This window comes from Scyliorhinus canicula, chromosome 12, assembly GCF_902713615.1.
Source record: "Scyliorhinus canicula chromosome 12, sScyCan1.1, whole genome shotgun sequence".
In the NCBI taxonomy this organism is placed as follows: Eukaryota; Metazoa; Chordata; class Chondrichthyes; order Carcharhiniformes; family Scyliorhinidae; genus Scyliorhinus; species Scyliorhinus canicula.
Genome location: NC_052157.1, coordinates 56251191 through 56270304, shown reverse-complemented (window position 1 = coordinate 56270304; position 19114 = coordinate 56251191). Strand labels below are relative to the sequence as shown.

The following is a 19114-nucleotide window of genomic DNA, read 5'->3' as shown; positions in this document are numbered from 1 at the left end:
GTGTGGGGGGATCACAGACACAGACCCACGTCCCATCACCGTGTGGGGGAATGACAGACTCACGTCCCATCACCGTGTGGGGGAATCACAGACTCACGTCCCATCACCGTGTGGGGGAATCACAGACACAGACCCACGTCCCATCACCCTGTGGGGAATCACAGACCCCCATCCCACCGTGTGAGGGAATCACAGACCCCGTCCCATCACTGTGTGGGGGAATCACAGACACAGACCCACGTCCCATCACCGTGTGGGGGGATCACAGACACAGACCCACGTCCCATCACCGTGTGGGGGAATCACAGACACAGACCCACGTCCCATCACCGTGTGGGGGAATCACAGACACAGACCCACGTCCCATCACCGTGTGGGGGGATCACAGACACAGACCCACATCCCATCACCGTGTGGGGGAATCACAGACACAGACCCACGTCCCATCACCGTGTGGGGGAATCACAGACACAGACCCACGTCCCATCACCGTGTGGGGGAATCACAGACCCAGGTCCCATCACCATGTGGGGGAATCACAGACACAGACCCACGTCCCATCACCGTGTGGGGAAATCACAGACACAGACCCACGTCCCATCACCGTGTGGGGAATCACAGACACAGACTCCGTCCCATCACCGTGTGGGGGGAATCACCGACAGACTCACGTCCCATCATCATGTCAGTGGAGTCAAATTGGTACTGTACCTGACCAACTTAGTGATTCCTCAGTCCAGTTTTTGAGATCCATTCCAGTGAGTAACTCTGATTGGAAGCAACAAGAAAACAGCATCAGCTGGTGAGGTGTGGGGGGAGGAAGTCGGAAATGAACACCTTGGTGAGGGACGATCCTACCTGATGAATTCTGAAGCCAGGTATCAGTGGGATTGAGAGCCGGAGTGCTATTGGTAACAGGGTTTCCATCTGAAAGTTCCCACAGTGATGTCTGGTTGTCTTCAGCATCTGAGATGCAAAATGATCATAATTTACACACTGGAATCTCTGAAACATTCCACTGCACACAAATACATCACTGAAGTGGTGGGACACTTACATAAGCCAATGAAAAGGCAGCTTAGCGCTGACATCATGAGGGCCATCCACATGCCTGGTGACCTCGCCATCTGGAAGAAAAAGATCACAGACAAGAGCACCTCCAGCTCCGATTCAATGTGTTCTACGTGGTTCCATCCAATGGCCTCAGGCACAATCATCATTCCATTTACCACTGATTCTCTGATGCATCCACCCTCTTAATATTCCACCTTCAACACGCATGATTGGATGAATTCTCACGGGGGTACGTATTCCACACACACTGACTCTCACTGGGGTACGGGTTCCACACACACTGACTCTCACTGGGGTACGGGTTCCACACACTGACTCTCACTGGGGTACGGGTTCCACACACACTGACTCTCACTGGGGTACAGGTTCCACACACACTGTCTCTCACTGGGGTACGGGTTCCACACACTGACTCTCACTGGGGTATAGGTTCCACACACACTGACTCTCACTGGGGTACGGGTCCCACACACACCTGACTTTCACTGGGTACGGGTTCCACACACACTGACTCTCACTGGGGTACAGGTTCCACACACACTGACTCTCACTGGGGTACAGGTTCCGCACACTGACCCTCACTGGGGTACAGGTTCCACACACACTGTCTCTCACTGGGGTACAGGTTCAGCACACACTGACCCTCACTGGGGTACGGGTTCCACACACACTGACTCTCACTGGAATACGGGTTCCACACACACTATTTCTCACTGGGTACAGGTTCCACACACACTGACTCTCACTGGAATCGGGTCCGTGCTCCACACAAATTAACTCTCACTGGGGTACAGGTTCCACACACACTGACACTCACTGGGGTACAGGTTCCACACACACTGACTCTCACTGGGTACGGGTCCCACACACACACTGACTTTCACTGGGGTACGGGTTCCACACACACTGACTCTCACTGGGATACAGGTTCCACACACTGACTCTCACTGGGGTATGGGATCCACACACAATGACTCTCATTGGGGTACAGGTTCCTCACACACTGACTCTCACTGGGGTACAGGTTTCCACACACTGACCCTCACTGGGGTACAGGTTCCACACACACGGACTCTCACTGGGGTACGGTCCCACACACCTGACTCTCACTGGGAGTACGGGTTCCACACACTGACTCTCACTGGGGTACGGGTCCCACACACCTGACTCTCACTGGGGTACGGGGTTCCACAACAACACTGACTTCTCACTGGGATACGGGTTCCCACACATACATGACATCTCACTGGAACAGGTTCCACACACACTGACTCTCCACTAGGGATACGGGGTCACACACACTGCCACTTGCTATTGGGTAAGCGGTTCCACACACACTGAACCTCTCACTGGGGATACGGGTCCACCAACACTGGACTCTCACTGGGGATAACAGGGTCCCACAACACACTGACTCTCACTGGGACGGTTCCACACAACACTGACCTCTCCGGGAGAACAGGTTCGCCACACACACTCTGACTCTCACTGGGTAACAGGGTCCCACACACACTGACTCTCACTGGGGTACAGGTTCCACCACAACGGACTCATCACTGGGTGAACGGGTTCCACAGCACACTGATTCTCACTGGGATCAGGGGGGGTTCCACACACACTGTCTCTCACTGGGGTACAGGTTCCACACACTGACTCTCACTGGGGTACAGGTTCCACACACTGACTCTCACTGGGTACAGGTTCCACACACTGACAGTCACTGGGGTACAGGTTCCACACACACTGACTCTCACTGGGGTACGGGTCCCACACACACACTGACTTTAACTGGGATACGGGTTCCACACACACTGACTCTCACTGGGGTACAGGTTCCACACACACTGACTCTCACTGGGGTATGGGATCCACACACACTGACTCTCATTGGGGTACAGGTTCCTCACAAACTGACTCTCACTGGGGTACAGGTTCCACACCACTGCCCCTCACTGGGGTACAGGTTCCACACACACTGACTCTCTGGGGTACGGGTTCCACACCACTGTCTCTCACTGGGGTACAGGTTCACACACCTGACTCTCACTGGGGTACAGGTTCCACACTCACTGACTCTCACTGGGGTACGGGTTCCACACACACTGACTCTCACGGGGGTACAGGTCCCACACACACTGACTCTCACTGGGTACGGGTTCCACAACACTGACTCTCACTGGGGTACGGGTCCCACACACAATGACTCTCACTGGGTATCAGGTTCCACACACACTGACTCTCACTGGGGTACGGTCCACACACACTGACTCTCACTGGGGTACAGGTCCCACCACACTGACTCTCACTGGGGTACGGGTCCACACACACTGACTCTCACTGGGGTCCCACACACACTGACTCTCACTGGGGTACGGGTCCCACACACACTGACTCTCACTGGGGTACGGGTCCACACACACTGACTCTCACTGGGTACGGGTCCCCACACACTGACTCTCACTGGGGTACGGTCCCACACACACTGACTCTCACTGGGAGTACGGGTTCCACACACACTGACTCCACTGGGGTACGGGTTCCAACACACACTGACTCTCACTGGGGTACGGTCCCACACACACTGACTCTCTCTGGGGTACGGGTTCCCACACACCTGACTCTCACCTGGGTACGGGTTCCACACACACTGACTCTCACTGGGGTACAGGTCCCACACACACTGACTCTCACTGGGGTATCGGGTTCCACACACACTCACTGGGGTACGGGTTCACACACACTGACTCTCACTGGGTACGGTTTGTCCAAGACACACTGACTCTCACTGGGTACGGGTTCCACACACACTGACTCTCACTGGGGTACGGGTTCCACACACACTGACATCTCACTGGGTACAGGGTTCCACACACACTGACTCTCACTGGGGTACGGTTCCACACACACTGACTCTCACTGGGGTTAACGGGGTTCCACACACGGACTCTCACTGGGTACGGGTCCCACACACACTGACTCTCACTGGGTACGGGTTCCACACACACTGACTACTCACTGGGGTACAGGTTCCACACACACTGACTCTCACTGGGGTACGGTTCCACACACACTGACTCCTCACTGTGGTACGGGTCCCACACACACTGACTCTCACTGGGGTACGGGTTCCACACACACTGACTCTCACTGGGTACGGGTTCCACACACACTGACTCTCACTGGGGTACAGGGTTCCACACACACTGACTCTCACTGGGGTACGGGTTCCACACACACTGACTCTCACTGGGGTACGGGTTCCACACACACTGACTCTCACTGGGGTACAGGGTTCCACACACACTGACTCTCACTGGGGTACGGGTCCACACACACTGACTCTCACTGGGGTACGGGTTCCACACACACTGACTCTCACTGGGTACGGGTTCCACACACACTGACTCTCACTGGGGTACGGGTTCCACACACACTGACTCTCACTGGGGTACGGGTTCCACACACACTGACTCTCACTGGGGTACGGGTTCCACACACACTGACTCTCACTGGGGTACAGGTTCCACACACACTGACTCTCACTGGGGTACGGGTTCCACACACACTGACTCTCACTGGGGTACGGGTTCCACACACACTGACTCTCACTGGGGTACGGGTTCCACACACACTGACTCTCACTGGGGTACGGGTCCACACACACTGACTCTCACTGGGGTACGGGTCCACACACACTGACTCTCACTGGGTATGGTTCCCACACACACTGACTCTCACTGGGGTACGGGTCCCACACACACTGACTCTCACTGGGGTACGGGTCCCACACACACTGACTCTCACTGGGTACCGGGTATCCACACACACTGACTCTCACTGGGGTACGGGTCCCACAACACTGACTCTCACTGGGGTACGGTTCCCACACACCTGACTCTCACTGGGGTACGGGTCCCACACACACTGACTCTCACTGGGGTACGGGTCCCACACACACTGACTCTCACTGGGGTACGGGTTCCACACACACTGACTCTCACTGGGGTACGGGTCCCACACACACTGACTCTCACTGGGGTACGGGTTCCCACACACACTGACTCTCACTGGGGTACGGGTTCCACACACACTGACTCCTCACTGGGGTACGGGTTCCCACACACACTGACTCTCACGGGGTACGGGTTCCACACACACTGACTCTCGGTTCCACACACACTGACTCTCACTGGGTACGGATTCCACACACACTGACTCTCACTGGGGTACGGTTCCACACACACTGACTCTCACTGGGTACGATTCCACACACACTGACTCTCACTGGGGTACGGGTCCACACACACTGACTCTCACCTGGGGTACAGGTCCCACACACGACTCTCACTGGGGTACGGGTTCCACACACACTGACTCTCACATGGGTACGGGTCCACACACACTGACTCTCACTGGGGTATGGGTTCCCACACACACTGACTCTCACTGGGGTACGGTTCCACACACACTGACTCTCACTGGGGTACGGTTCCCACAACACTGACTCTCACTGGGGTACTGGTCCCCACACACACCTGACCCTCACTGGGGTACGGGTTCCCCCACACACTGACTCTCACTGGGGTATGGGTCCCACACACTGACTCTCACTGGGTACAGGTTCCACACACACTGACTCTCACTGGGTACAGGTTCCACACACACTGACTCTCACTGGGGTATGGACCCCACACACACTGACTCTCACTGGGACGGGTTCCACACACACTGACTCTCACTGGGGTACGGGTTCCCACACACACTGACTCTCACTGGGGTACGGGTCCCACACACACTGACTCTCACTGGGGTACGGGTCCACACACACTGACTCTCACTGGGGTACGGGTTCCACACACACTGACTCTCACTGGGGTACAGGTTCCACACACACTGACTCTCACTGGGTACGGGTTCCACACACTGACTCTCACTGGGGTAGGGTTCCACACACACTGACTCTCACTGGGGTACGGGTCCACACACACTGACTCTCACTGGGGTACGGGGTCCCACACACACTGACTCTCACTGGGGTACAGGGTTCCACACACACTGACTCTCACTGGGTTACGGGTTCCACACACACTGACCTGACTCTCACTGGGGTACAGGTTCCACACGCACTGACTCTCACTGGGTACAGGTTCCACACACACTGACTCTCACTGGGGTACGGTTCCACACACACTGACTCTCCCTAGGGTACGGTTCCCACACACACTGACCATCTCACTGGGTTACAAGGTTCCCACACACACTGACCCTTCACTGGGGTACGGGTTCCCCACAACAATGACTCTCACTGGGGTTATCGGGTTCCCACCCACACCCGGACTCTCACTGGGGTACGGGTTCCACACACACTGACTCTTTCACTGGGGTACGGGTTCCACACACCACTGACTCTCACTGGGGTACAGGTTTCCCAACACCTGACCTATCACTGGGGTCGGGTCCCCACACACCTGACTCATCACTGGGTACGGGTACCACACATCACTGGACTCTCACTGGGGTACGGGTTCCCACACACACTGCAACTCTCATGGGGTACTGGTTCCCACACACACTGACTCTCACTGGGGGTACGGGTTCCACACACACTGACTCTCACTGGGGCTACGGGTTCCACACACACTGACCTCTCACTGGGGTACGGGCTCCCACACATCACTGACTCTCACTGGGGTACAGGGTCCACACACACTGACTCTCACTGGGGTACGGGTCCCACACACACTTGACTCTCACTGGGGTACAGGTCCACACACACTGACTCTCACTGGGTAAGGGTTCCACACACACTGACTCCTCATGGGGTACGGGTTCCCACACACACTGACTCTCACTGGGGTACAGGCTCCACACACACTGACTCTCACTGGAGTACGGGTCCCACACACACTGACTCTCACTGGGGTACGGGTTCCACACACCTGACTCTCACTGGGGTACGGGTCCCCACACACTGACTCTCACTGGGGTACGGGTTCACACACACTGACTCTCACTGGGGTACAGGGTTCACACACACTGACCTCTCACTGGGGTACGGGTTCCACACACACTGACTCTCACTGGGGATAACGGGTTCCACACACACTGACGTCACTGGGGTACGGGTCCCACACACTGACTCTCACTGGGGTACGGGTCCCACACACACTGACTCTCACTGGGGTACGGGTTCCACACACACTGACTCTCACTGGGGTACGGGTTCCACACACACTGACTCTCACTGGGGTACGGGTCCACACACACTGACTCTCACTGGGTACAGGTTCCACACACACTGACTCTCACTGGGTTGGCTTCCACACACACTGACTCTCACTGGGGTACAGGGTTCCCACACCACTGACTCTCACTGGGCATACGGGTTTCCACACACACTGACTCTCACTGGGGTAAAGGGTTCACCAGCAAACACTGACTCTCAATGGGGAACAGGGTTCACACACACTGACCTCTCACTTCGGTACGTGTTTCCACACACACTGAGACTCACTTGGGTAAGGATTTCCACACACACTGCCTCACTGGGTACAAGTTCCCACACCGAACTCGCACTGGGGTACGTGTCCGCAACCTGACTCTCACTGGGGTACAGGTTCCACACGCACTGATCTCACTGGGTACAGGTTCCACACACACTGACTCTCACTGTGGTACGGTTCAACATTCCTGACTCTCACTGGGGTCCGGGTCCACACACACTGACTCTCACTGGGGTACGGGACCCACACACTGACTCTCACTGGGGGACTGGACCCACACACGCACTGACTCTCACTGGAGGTTTTACGGGTCCCACACACACTGACTCTCACTGGGGTACGGGTCCCACACACACTGACTCTCACGGTGGGACTGGGTAACCCACACACACTGACTCTCACTGGGGTACGGGTCCACACACCACCTAACTCTCACTGGGGTACGGGTTCCCACCACACATGACTCTCACTGGGGTACGGGTCCCACACACACTGACTCTCACTGGGGTACGGGTCCACACACACTGACTCTCACTGGGTACGGGTTACCACACACACTGACTCTCACTGGTACAGGTCCCACCACACTGACTCTCCTGGGGTACGGGTCCCACACACACTGACTCTCACTGGGGTACGGGTCCCACACACACTGACTCATCACTGGGTACGGGTCCACACACACTGACTCTCCACTGGGGTACGGGATCCACACACACAGACTCTCATTGGGGTACAGGTTCCACACACACGACTCTCACTGGGGTACAGTTCACACACACTGACCCTCACTGGGCTACAGGTCCCACACACTGACTCTCACTGGGTACGGGTTCCACACACACTGTCCTCTCATCTGGGGTACAGTTCAGCAACACTGTCTCTCACTGGGGTACGGTTCCACACACACTCCTCACTGGGGTACAGGTTCCACACACACTGACTCTCACTGGGTATAGGTTCCACACACTTGACTCTCACTGGGGTACGGGTTCCACACACACTGACTCTCACTGGGTATAGGTTCCACACCACACTGACTCTCACTGGGGTACAGTTCCACACACACTGACTCTCACTGGGGTACAGGTTCCGCACAACTGACCCTCACTGGGGTACAGGTTCCACACACACTGTCTCTCACTGGGGTACAGGTTCAGCACACACTGACCCTCACTGGGGTACCGTTCCACACACACCCTGACTCTCACTGGGGTACAGGTTCCACACACACTGACACTCACTGGTACAGGTTCCACCACACTGACTCTCATGGGGTACGGTCCCACACACACACTGACTTTCACTGGGGTACGGTTCCACACACACTGACCTCACTGGGATACAGGTTCCACACCACTGACTCTCACTGGGGTCCGGGATCCACACACACTGACTCTCATTGGGGCACAGGTTCCACATCCTTGCCTCTCACTGGGGTACAGGTTCCACACACTGACCCTCACTGGGTACGGTTCCACACCACTGACTCTCTCACTGGGTTCGGGTTCCACACACACTGACTCTCACTGGGGTCAGGTTCCACACACACTGCTCTCTCACTGGGGTACAGGTTCAGCACACACTGACTCTGACTGGGTACAGGTTCCACACTCACTGACTCTCACTGGGTACGGTTTCCACACACACTGACTCTCACTGGAATACGGTTCCACACACACTGACTCTCACTGGGTACAGGTTCCACACACACTGACTCTCACTGGGGTACGGGTTCCACACACACTGACTCTCACTGGGGTACGGGTTCCACACACACTGACTCTCACTGGGGTACGGGTTCCACACACACTGACTCTCACTGGGGTACGGGTTCCACACACACTGACTCTCACTGGGGTACGGGTTCCACACACACTGACTCTCACTGGGGTACGGGTTCCACACACACTGACTCTCACTGGGGTACGGTTCCACACACACTGACTCTCACTGGGGTACGGGTTCCACACACACTGACTCTCACTGGGTACGGGTTCCACACACACTGACTCTCACTGGGGTACAGGTTCCACACACACTGACTCTCACTGGGGTACGGGTTCCACACACACTGACTCTCACTGGGGTACGGGTTCCACACACACTGACTCTCACTGGGGACAGGGTTCCACACACACTGACTCTCACTGGGGTACAGGTTCCACACACACTGACTCTCACTGGGGTATGGGTTCCACACACACTGACTCTCACTGGGGTACGGGTTCCACACACACTGACTCTCACTAGGTACGGGTTCCACCACATTGACTCTCACTGCGGTACGGGTTCCACACACCTGCTCTCACTGGGGTATGGGTTCCACACACACTGACTCTCACTGGGGTATGGGTGCCACACACACTGACTCTCACTGGGATAAGGTTCCACACACACTGACTCTCACTGGGGTACAGGTTCACGCACACTGACTCTCACTGGTACAGGTTCCACACACACTGTCTCTCACTGGGTACGGTTCCACACACACTGACTCTCACTGGGGTACAGGTTCCACACACTGACTCTCACTCGGGTATAGTTCCACACACTGACTTCACTGGGGTACGGTTCCACACACACTGACTCTCACTGGGGTACAGGTTCCACACACTGACTCTCACTGGGTACGGGTTCACACACACACTGACTCTCAACTGATACGGTTCCACACACTGACTCTCACTGGGTACAGTTCCACACACACTGTCCTCTCACTGGGGTACGGGTTCCCACACACCCTGACTCTCACTGGGGTACGGGTTCCACACACACTGACTCTCACTGGGTACGGTTCCCACACCACTGACTCTCACTGGGGTACGGGTTCCACACACACTGACTCTCACTGGGGTACGGGTTCCACACACACTGACTCCCACTGGGGACAGGGTTCAACACACACTGACTCTCACTGGGGTACGGGTTCCACACACACTGACTCTCACTGGGGTACGGGTTCCACACACACTGACTCTCACTGGGGTACTGGTTCCACACACACTGACTCTCACTGGGGTACGGGTCCCACACACACTGACTCCTCACGTGGGGTACGGGTCCCACACACACTGACTCTCACTGGGGTACGGGTCCACACACACTGACTCTCACTGGGGTACGGGTCCCCACACACTGACTCTCACTGGGGTACGGGTTCCACACACACTGACTCTCACTGGGGTACGGGTCCCACACACACTGACTCTCACTGGGGTACGGGTTCCACCACACTGACTCTCACTGGGGTACAGGTTCCACACACACTGACTCTCACTGGGTATAGGTTCCACACACTGGACCTCACTGGGGTACGGGTTCCACACACACTGACTCTCACTGGGGTATGGGTCCCACACGCACTGACCCTCACTGGGGTACAGTTCCGCACACACTGACCCTCACTGGGTACAGGTTCCACACACACTGTCTCTCACTGGGGTACAGGTTCAGCCACACTGACCCTTACCTGGGGTACGCGTTCCACACACACTGACTCTCACTGGGGTACAGGTTCCACACACACTGACACTCACTGGGGTACAGGTTCCACACACACTGACTCTCACTGGGGTACGGGTCCCACACACACACTGACTTTCACTGGGGTACGGGTTCCACACACACGACTCTCACTGGGACAGGTTCCACACACACTGACTCTCACTGGGGTCCGGGATCCACACCACACTGACTCTCATTGGGGTACAGGTTCCACATACACTGACTCTCACTGGGGTACAGGTTCCACACACACTGACTCTCACTGGGGTACGTGTTCCACACACACTGACTCTCACTGGGGTTCGGGTTCCACACACACTGACTCTCACTGGGGTACAGGTTCCACACACCTGTCTCTCACTGGGGTACAGGTTCAGCACACACTGACCTGACTGGGGTACAGGTTCCACACTCACTGACTTTCACTGGGGTACGGGTTCCACACACACTGACTCTCACTGGAATACGGGTTCCACACACACTGACTCACTGGGGTACGGGTTCCACACACACTGACCTCACTGGGGTACGGGTTCCCACCACTGACTCTCACTAGGGTACGGGTTCCACACACACTGACTCTCACTGGGGTATGGGTTCCACCACACTGACTCTCACTGGGATACAGGTCCCACACACACTGACTCTCACTGGGGTACAGGTTACACACACACTGACTCTCACTGGGGTACAGGTTCCACACACACTGACTCTCACTGGGGTACAGGTTCCACACACTGACTCTCACTGGGTATGGGTCCACACACACCGACTCTCACTGGGTTAGGGTTCCACACACACTGACTCTCACTGGGTTAGGGTTCCACACACACTGACTCTCACTGGGTACGGGTTCCACAACACTGACTCTCACTGGGGTCGGGGTTCCATACACACTGACTCTCACTGGGGTACGGGTTCCACATACACTGACTCTCACTGGGGTCGGGGTTCCACACACACTGACTCTCACTGGGGTACAGGTCCCACACACACTGACTCTCACTGGGTACGGGTTCCACACACACTGACTCTCACTGGGGTACAGGTTCCACACACACTGACCCTCACTGGGTACAGGTTCCACACACACTGACCTCACTGGGGTACGGGTTCCACACTCACCGACTCTCACTGGGTTACGGATTGCACAACACTGATCTCACTGAGTGAACTTCCATCCTGGACTGCAGGGAGCAAGGTGTACTGTAAATCCTCATGGAGATATTTTCCTGTCTTTATATAGAGGCTGAACGGTTTAGTGGTGCAATTGCAGAATTGGGGCCCAGGCAGCTATGTTGTCATTCCTCCAGCACATAACATCAGAGGCGGCCTCCCACCTCTGCAAGCCACGTGTGTTATAGAAAAGGATTAAGGCCTTTCTCAATTGATCTGAAATGGATATTTCCTGATTCTCATGGGGCAGTGTTGGGTGAGTTTCTCCCTACATTCACAAGTCTGTGCAATGTGGTTTGTGATACATTGCTTCACTCTCAACCTTCTCACTGTCTCTCCCTCTGTCTGTCTTCTTTCTCCTTCCCATCTCTCTCTGTCTTTTTTGTTGTCTTGTCTGTCACTCGCTATCGGTCTCTGTTTCTCCGTCTCTGTACATGTCCCCTCCCTCTCAATTTCTACATCTATAAAACATCTCTTTTGTCTCTGTTTTACTTTTCTGTCTCGCTCTCTCTCTTCTGTGTCTCTTTCTGTGTCTCTGAACTCCTTCTCTTTCTTTATCCCATTTACGTACTCTGCCTCCTGCCTCCTTTCTCTCACTTCCCATTTCTCTTTGCTGTGTGTCTCTCACTCCGCCTCCCTCACTCTCTCTTCATCTTTCTCTCTCTCTGTGTCTCTCTCTATGTTTCCCTCACTGCCTCTCTCTCTCTGTCTCTATCTTTCTCTCTGTCGCTCTCTGTCACTATGTCTCCTTTTCTCTTTGTCTTGGCTTGTATCTTACTCTACACTGTCTCTACTTTCTCTCCATCTCTGTCTTTCCCCTTCCTCTATCCCTCGCTGTGTCTCTCTCTTTGTCTCTCGTCTCTGTCTTTCTGACTCGTCTCCCCCTCTCTCTCTCTCTGACTCTCTCTGCCACTCCCTCACTATTTGCCTCTGTCTCTGTCTCTCTCTCGATCTTTCCCTCTCTCTCTGTCTCTTCCTTGCTCTGTCTCTTGATCTCTCTCTCTCTTTTTCTCTCTGTCTCTATCACAGTCTCTGTCTCTCTCTTTCTTTCTGTCTGCACTTCTCTCCCTCTCAGTTTCTCGCTCAATCTCGCCATCCCTCTCTCTGTCTCTGTCTTTCTCTACTCTGTTTCTTTTCTTTCTGTCTGTCTCCAAGTCTCTCATCCCCTCTTCCTTTTTCTTTCTCTGTCTCTCTCACTCTGTCTTTCTCTGACCCCAAGTCTCTCGCTTTCTCCGTGGACTGTGTCGTTAAGCCAAGTTGCAGAGAGAATGAGAAAATCAGAAGTTACCGGAGAGAACACAGTGCTAGTCTCTGTTTGTTTGAACAGGAGCATCAGACATTTCAGTGCCAGGGAGAGATGGGCAGGGACTCAGTTTGATTGATTGACTGGAACAATGAATTGGGCCAAAAGGCAGTACTCGGCCCGGTCACATGTGGCGATTGAATCCTGTCCCAGTGAATTGGTTCTCAGAGACCTGAAGGTTTTCCAGTTAGACTCCTGGATACAGGAAGATAAGGACATACTCTTGCTTTCTCCAGAAAGGCTGTGATTGTTGTTTCTCTGAGCTACAGAGAACCCAAAGAAATGAATTTACAGGAAAACCATTAGAGGCTGCAGCCACAGGCCAGAATCGGTTTCTCCGTCCCACTGCACCAGATTTCTGTTATGGCACGCGTCTGGATTCTCCGTTTCTCCGGCTGGCCAATGGGGTTCCCATTGTGGGGCAGTCCCATGCCGTCGGGAAACCCCCGGTCTGCCGGCAAAATGGAGCATCCCGATGGTGGAGAATTCAGCCCCAAGACTCTGGGCGGGATTCTCCCATTTAGCGGCAGAGTGACCACGCCTTTGGAAATGCCGTTGTGTTTCACAATAGCGTGAACTGGCTGCTGGGAGTACCGATTGTGGCCCCTAGGGGGCCGCACGGCGCCGGAGTGGTTCATGCCGCTCCAGCCTCCCATCCTGGCGCGAACTGGTGCCGCGCCAACCCACGCATGCGTGGTGGCCTCACTCAGGGGCTGGTTTAGCTCACTCGGCTAAATCGCTGGCTTTTAAAGCAGACCAAGCAGGCCAGCAGCACGGTTCAATTCCCGTACTAGCCTCCCCGGACAGACGGCGGAATGTGGTGACTAGGGGCTTTTCACAGTAACTTCATTGAAGCCTACTCGTGACAATAAGCAATTTTCATTTTCATTTCAACATGCCGGCCCCGGTGCAACATGGCCGGGAGTTCAGGGGCCGACCATAACAAGACGTGCTTGTTAGTAATTAAATATCCTGAGTTCTCCCTCCATGTACCTGAACAGGCGCCGGAGTGTGGTGACTAGGGGATTTTCACAGTAACTTCATTGCAACTTAATGTAAGCCTACTTATGACACTAATAAAGATTATTATTATTAAGAGGCAGAGAGTGAAAGAGAGAGAAGAGAGAAAGAGACAGCAGAGACACAGAGAGAGACTTTCCCCATGCTCTACACACACACACAAGGAACACAAACAACAGAGGTAAGAAAGGGTAAACAAGTCAGTAAAAGAGAAACGAGTCTTTGTTTTAGAAAGGTGTGTCCGGTACCCTGCTCCTCTTCAAACCTTGCTTTCAGTTTGAGATTTTTGCTGTAGATTCAGTCAGGGTTCTGTAGTTTGAGGAATGCAGCACTCACTGTCTTTCTGGCAAGAGAGAGGGCCGGATTCTCTCTCTCTGTTTTCTCTCTCTGCCTGTCTGTCTGTCTCCCTTTGCTCTCTCTCTCTATCTCTGTGTCTCTCCCTCTTTCTCTTTCTCCCTGTCTCTTGCTCTTTCTGTTATTCTCTGTATTTCTTCCTCTCTCTCTCTCTTCTGCCTGTCTCTCTGTCTCACTCTGGCTCTCTCTCTCCGTCTCTCTTTCCCTCTCTTTCCCTCTTGCTCTCTGTCCCTCACTCATTCTGTCTCTCTGTCTCTGTCTTTCTCTCTTTCTCTCCGTCTCTCTGTCTCTCTTTCTATCTCTCTCTCCCTCGTTCTGTCGCTCGCTCATTCTCTCTCACTCTGTCTTTCGCTCTCTCTCTCTCTGTCTCAGTCACTCTCTTTCTGTCTCCCTCTCGTTCTTTCTCTGTCCCCGCTCATTCTCTCTCTCTGTCTCTCCGTCTCCCTCTCTCTTTCCGTCAATGGGCGTGATTTTGATCTGGGTTACGCCGTGCGTGGGATCAGCGACACGGGCAGGAAATCTGGAGAGAATGGAGAAATGTGGGCCGGGATTCTTCGACCCTCTGCGCCGAAATCGTGCTCGGCCCTGGGGCAGGGAATGGGGTCTCAGACCATGATCAGCTCAGACACCGGGACGTGAATCTCACGGACTGGAGAATTGCTGCCAGCTGCGCCGGTGCGCGGGTCGACGCAGCGCCAGTCGGGGGCCTTTGAAAGCAGCACCCGTGGCGATTTACCGCGATCGACCGGCCTGAGTCCCGCCGAGTACCGCTGGCGTGGTTTCCCGTTATGGTTTCACCCAGCGGGAGCCGCGCTCACCGTCCTGTGGAGGTGAGGGGATCAGACTCGGGGGCAGCCTCCTCCATGACGGCCAGGGAGCTAACCGATCGATGGGCATGCGCGATCCGGGGGCCTATCTTCTTCCGCACCGGCCCCTGTGTGGCTTCCGCCATGTTGCACTGGGGCCGGCGTGAAAACGGCCACCGGGCTGGAAGTGCAGGGCCCCGTATCGGCAAGCAGGACTTTAAAAAAGTTCTGGAGTGATTCACGCCCGTTTTCTGACAGGCGTGGGGACATCGCCCCATTTTCGGAGAATCCTGGCCATGGTTCTCTCCCGAGGAGGTTGCGTTTCCCATATACCTGCCCCTCGCCGATCGGCACTGAGAGGTGTTGCCCGCGGTATCTCTGCAGTGGTGGTGGGGGAGGGGATTGGCGGTGATGATGGTTGGGATGGGGGGGGTGAGGGGAGAGAGAGCCCCATTACCTCCATGGAGGGGGTTGGGGGACATTAGGTTGCACTGCTGGGTGAGCCGCCGGGATCTCTGGTCGTGCTCACAGGCTCCATCCCGCTGGAGTGACAGCATCAACCATTCCCACTCACTTTCTTAAAAGAGGATCAATACTTGGAGAGAAACCTGCTTGGTGAAATTGAAGAGTTAAACACCAGCTTTCAGTCTGAACCTGACACTTTGCCAAGTTCTGGTAACTCTCTCTCTCTCTATGTTTCTCCTCTCGCTGTCTGTCTCTCTCTCATCCCTCTCTGTCTCCCTGTTTCTCTCTCTGATCTCTCTTTGTCTCTCTCTCTCTTTCTCCCTCTGTGGTAGTCACCACTGTTGTATATTATCGCTTAGGAGGTGTATTACGGTAAGGCTCCTGTACTACAGGTACGGGGGTAGATCCTTGCCTGCTGGCTCCGCCCAGTAGACGCAGTATAAATTGTGGGCTCTCCGAGCTGCAGCCATTTCAGCAGCAGCTGCAGGAGGCCACACATCTCTGCGTAATAAAGCCTCGATTACTCTCTACTCTCGTCTGTCATAATTAATAGTGCATCACTCTGTGAATCTGTCTCTCCTCGCGCTCTCTCTCTCTCTGACTCTGTGTCTCTCTCTCTCCCTATTTCACTCTGTGTCTCTCTCTGCCTCTCGGTAACTCTCTCTCTCAGTCTCCCTTTCTCTCTCTCGGTCTCTCCCTGTCTGTCTCTCTGTCTCTCTCTCTCTGTCTCTCTCTGACTGTCTCTCTCATCCTCTGTCTCACTCTCTGGCTCCATCTCTCTTTCTCGCTCTTTCTCTCTCTCTCGCTCTGTCCTCTCTCTCTCTCACTGTCGTTCTCTCTCTCGCTCTGTCGTTCTCTCTCTCGCTCCCTCTTTCTCTACCTCTGTCTCTCCTCAGTCTCTTTCGATCCTCTCTCACTCTTTCTGTCTGTCAATCTCTGTCTCTCTCTCTTTCTGTCTCTCGGTCTCATCTCTCCTCTGGCTCTCTCTTCACCTCTCTGTCTCTCTCTCTGTCTCTCCTCTGTCGGTCTCTCTCTCTCTTTCTATCTCTATCTACTCTCTGGCCCTCTCTCTGTCCTCTGTCCTCTCTCTCTGGCCTCTTACTCTCGCTTCCTGTCTCTCTCTTTCTGTCTTTCTGTCTCTCCCTCAAACTCTTTTTCTCACTCTGTTTCATCATCTCTGTCTCTTGCTCCTTTCTCTCTTTCTCCTCTGTCCCTCACTTCTCTTTCTCTGTCTCACTTTCTCTCTGTCTCTTTCTCTCTCTCTCTCTCTACTACTGCTTCTCTCACCCTGTCCCTCTCTCTGGCAGTCTGTCTCTCTCTCTTTCTATGTCTCCGACTCTCTCACTGTCCTCTCTCTTCTCATCTCTGACTCTCGCTCCTCCTCTCTGTCCCTACTTCACTCCCCTCTTTTCCCTATCGCTCACAACCTGCCTCTTTCCCTCCCTGTCTCTCAGTCTCCCCCCCCCCCCCCCACCCCCACCCCTCCCCCGGCTCGCCCTCTCCCCACATACAGGCTTCCTGGAGGAAACGTCTGGAAAGTTTCAACATGTTGGCCAGAGCGGCACTTCCTCTGCCAACAACCTCGAGCACGCTTCAAGATTAAACGGCGCAGCACCTGTGTGCTGGAGGAGGCCGGACTGCCCAAAGCTGCAACTAGCAGAGGGATTCGTTCACTTTAGTAAACGGGTTCTGAGAATAAGGTGGAGGGGGAGGGAAGTGGGCGCGAAGACAGGGCTTCAGATTTAGAGAGTGCAGGAGTTGGATTTTTGGGTGGAGAAGGGGGTGAAAATGGAGAAGTGAAACATGTGAAGGGGGAAGGGGTAAGGAATCTGTGCTGCACTGGATTTCCCATCGGAAGCCGCAAACAGGGGCCTTTCTCTTTGGAAAAAGTGTTCTCACAGTGCAGTGTTCCGAAATGGGACATCATGCTGGAGAACTGCTGCGGAATCGACTCCGACGCGGGCCAGGGGAGGGGGGGTTACCTGTATACGCTGGCAGAGAGATAACCTCGGCTCACTTTAGCGTGGCACCGTCGAACCACGAAATCGCTGCCGATCTGCCGGATGGCGTCACCACCACACAATCACGAGGTCCTGTGCGACGGCTTTCAAAGTGAGAACACCGAGTGGTTAAAGGGGCGGTCTGCTGCTCTCTCTCTCTCTCTATCTCGACCTCCACTCGCTAGTACTCCCTGCTCACCACTTCCCCTTCCTGCAATACGTAAGACCGAATGCGATGTGCGCGCGCCCACCCGTGGTCGGGAAGAGGAACCGGATTATTACCCAATCCGGGGAGGTTGGGCACGTGGGAAAAAAAGGCAAAGTTCTGCTGGGTCACCCTGAGAGGCAAGGAAATTCAACCTGTGCCTTAGAACAGGCTCATTGTAATTCCATGAGGGAAAAGTGAGATGGCAATATACTGCAGTCATTAATGAGGGACAAAACGAGAGCCCATTGTGTGGAAATAGTATGTGCACTGTACGGTCCTTTCTATTCTTCCCTTATTTTCCCCTTTATTTTTTTTGTCGATATCATTTTTTTGATCCATGGATGATTAATGGACATGTACCTTCAAGTCAAGCCAGCGGAGTGAATGAGAATTCAGAAGTTACCAGAGAGAACACACTTTGCTAGCCTCTGCCACTTTGAACAGGAGATTCAGACTTTTCAGCACCAGAGAGAGGTGGGATGGGACTCGGTTTAATTGATTGGCTGGGGGCCAACGAATTGGATAAAGGCTGTGCTCTGCCTGGTAACAGGTGGTGATTGAATCCTGTCCGGTGGAATGGTTTTGAGAGTCCCAAGAAGCTTGACCCGGAAGTGAGGAAATAAAGTCTCTCTCTCCTCCATGTTTTCTCGAGAAAGGCTGTGTGAATGCTGCATTTTCTGGAACTGCAGATGCCTGAA

General features: G+C 54.5%; 1 protein-coding gene across 2 annotated transcripts in view; it reads right to left on the bottom strand.

The window, feature by feature from the left end:
• Positions 1 to 18397, bottom strand: part of fxyd5 (FXYD domain containing ion transport regulator 5) — a 42548-nt gene extending 24151 nt beyond the window's left edge. For both annotated transcript variants that reach the window (XM_038814378.1, XM_038814379.1), the window contains exons 1-4: positions 18191 to 18397; positions 1058 to 1127; positions 859 to 966; positions 712 to 768 (exon numbers count right to left, since the gene is read on the bottom strand). In XM_038814378.1, the coding sequence (XP_038670306.1) occupies positions 712 to 768; positions 859 to 966; positions 1058 to 1127 (235 nt within the window). In that variant the 5' untranslated portion in view covers positions 18191 to 18397. The remainder of the gene's footprint in view (positions 1 to 711; positions 769 to 858; positions 967 to 1057; positions 1128 to 18190) is intronic.
• Between the last annotated feature and the right edge of the window lie 717 nt (positions 18398 to 19114).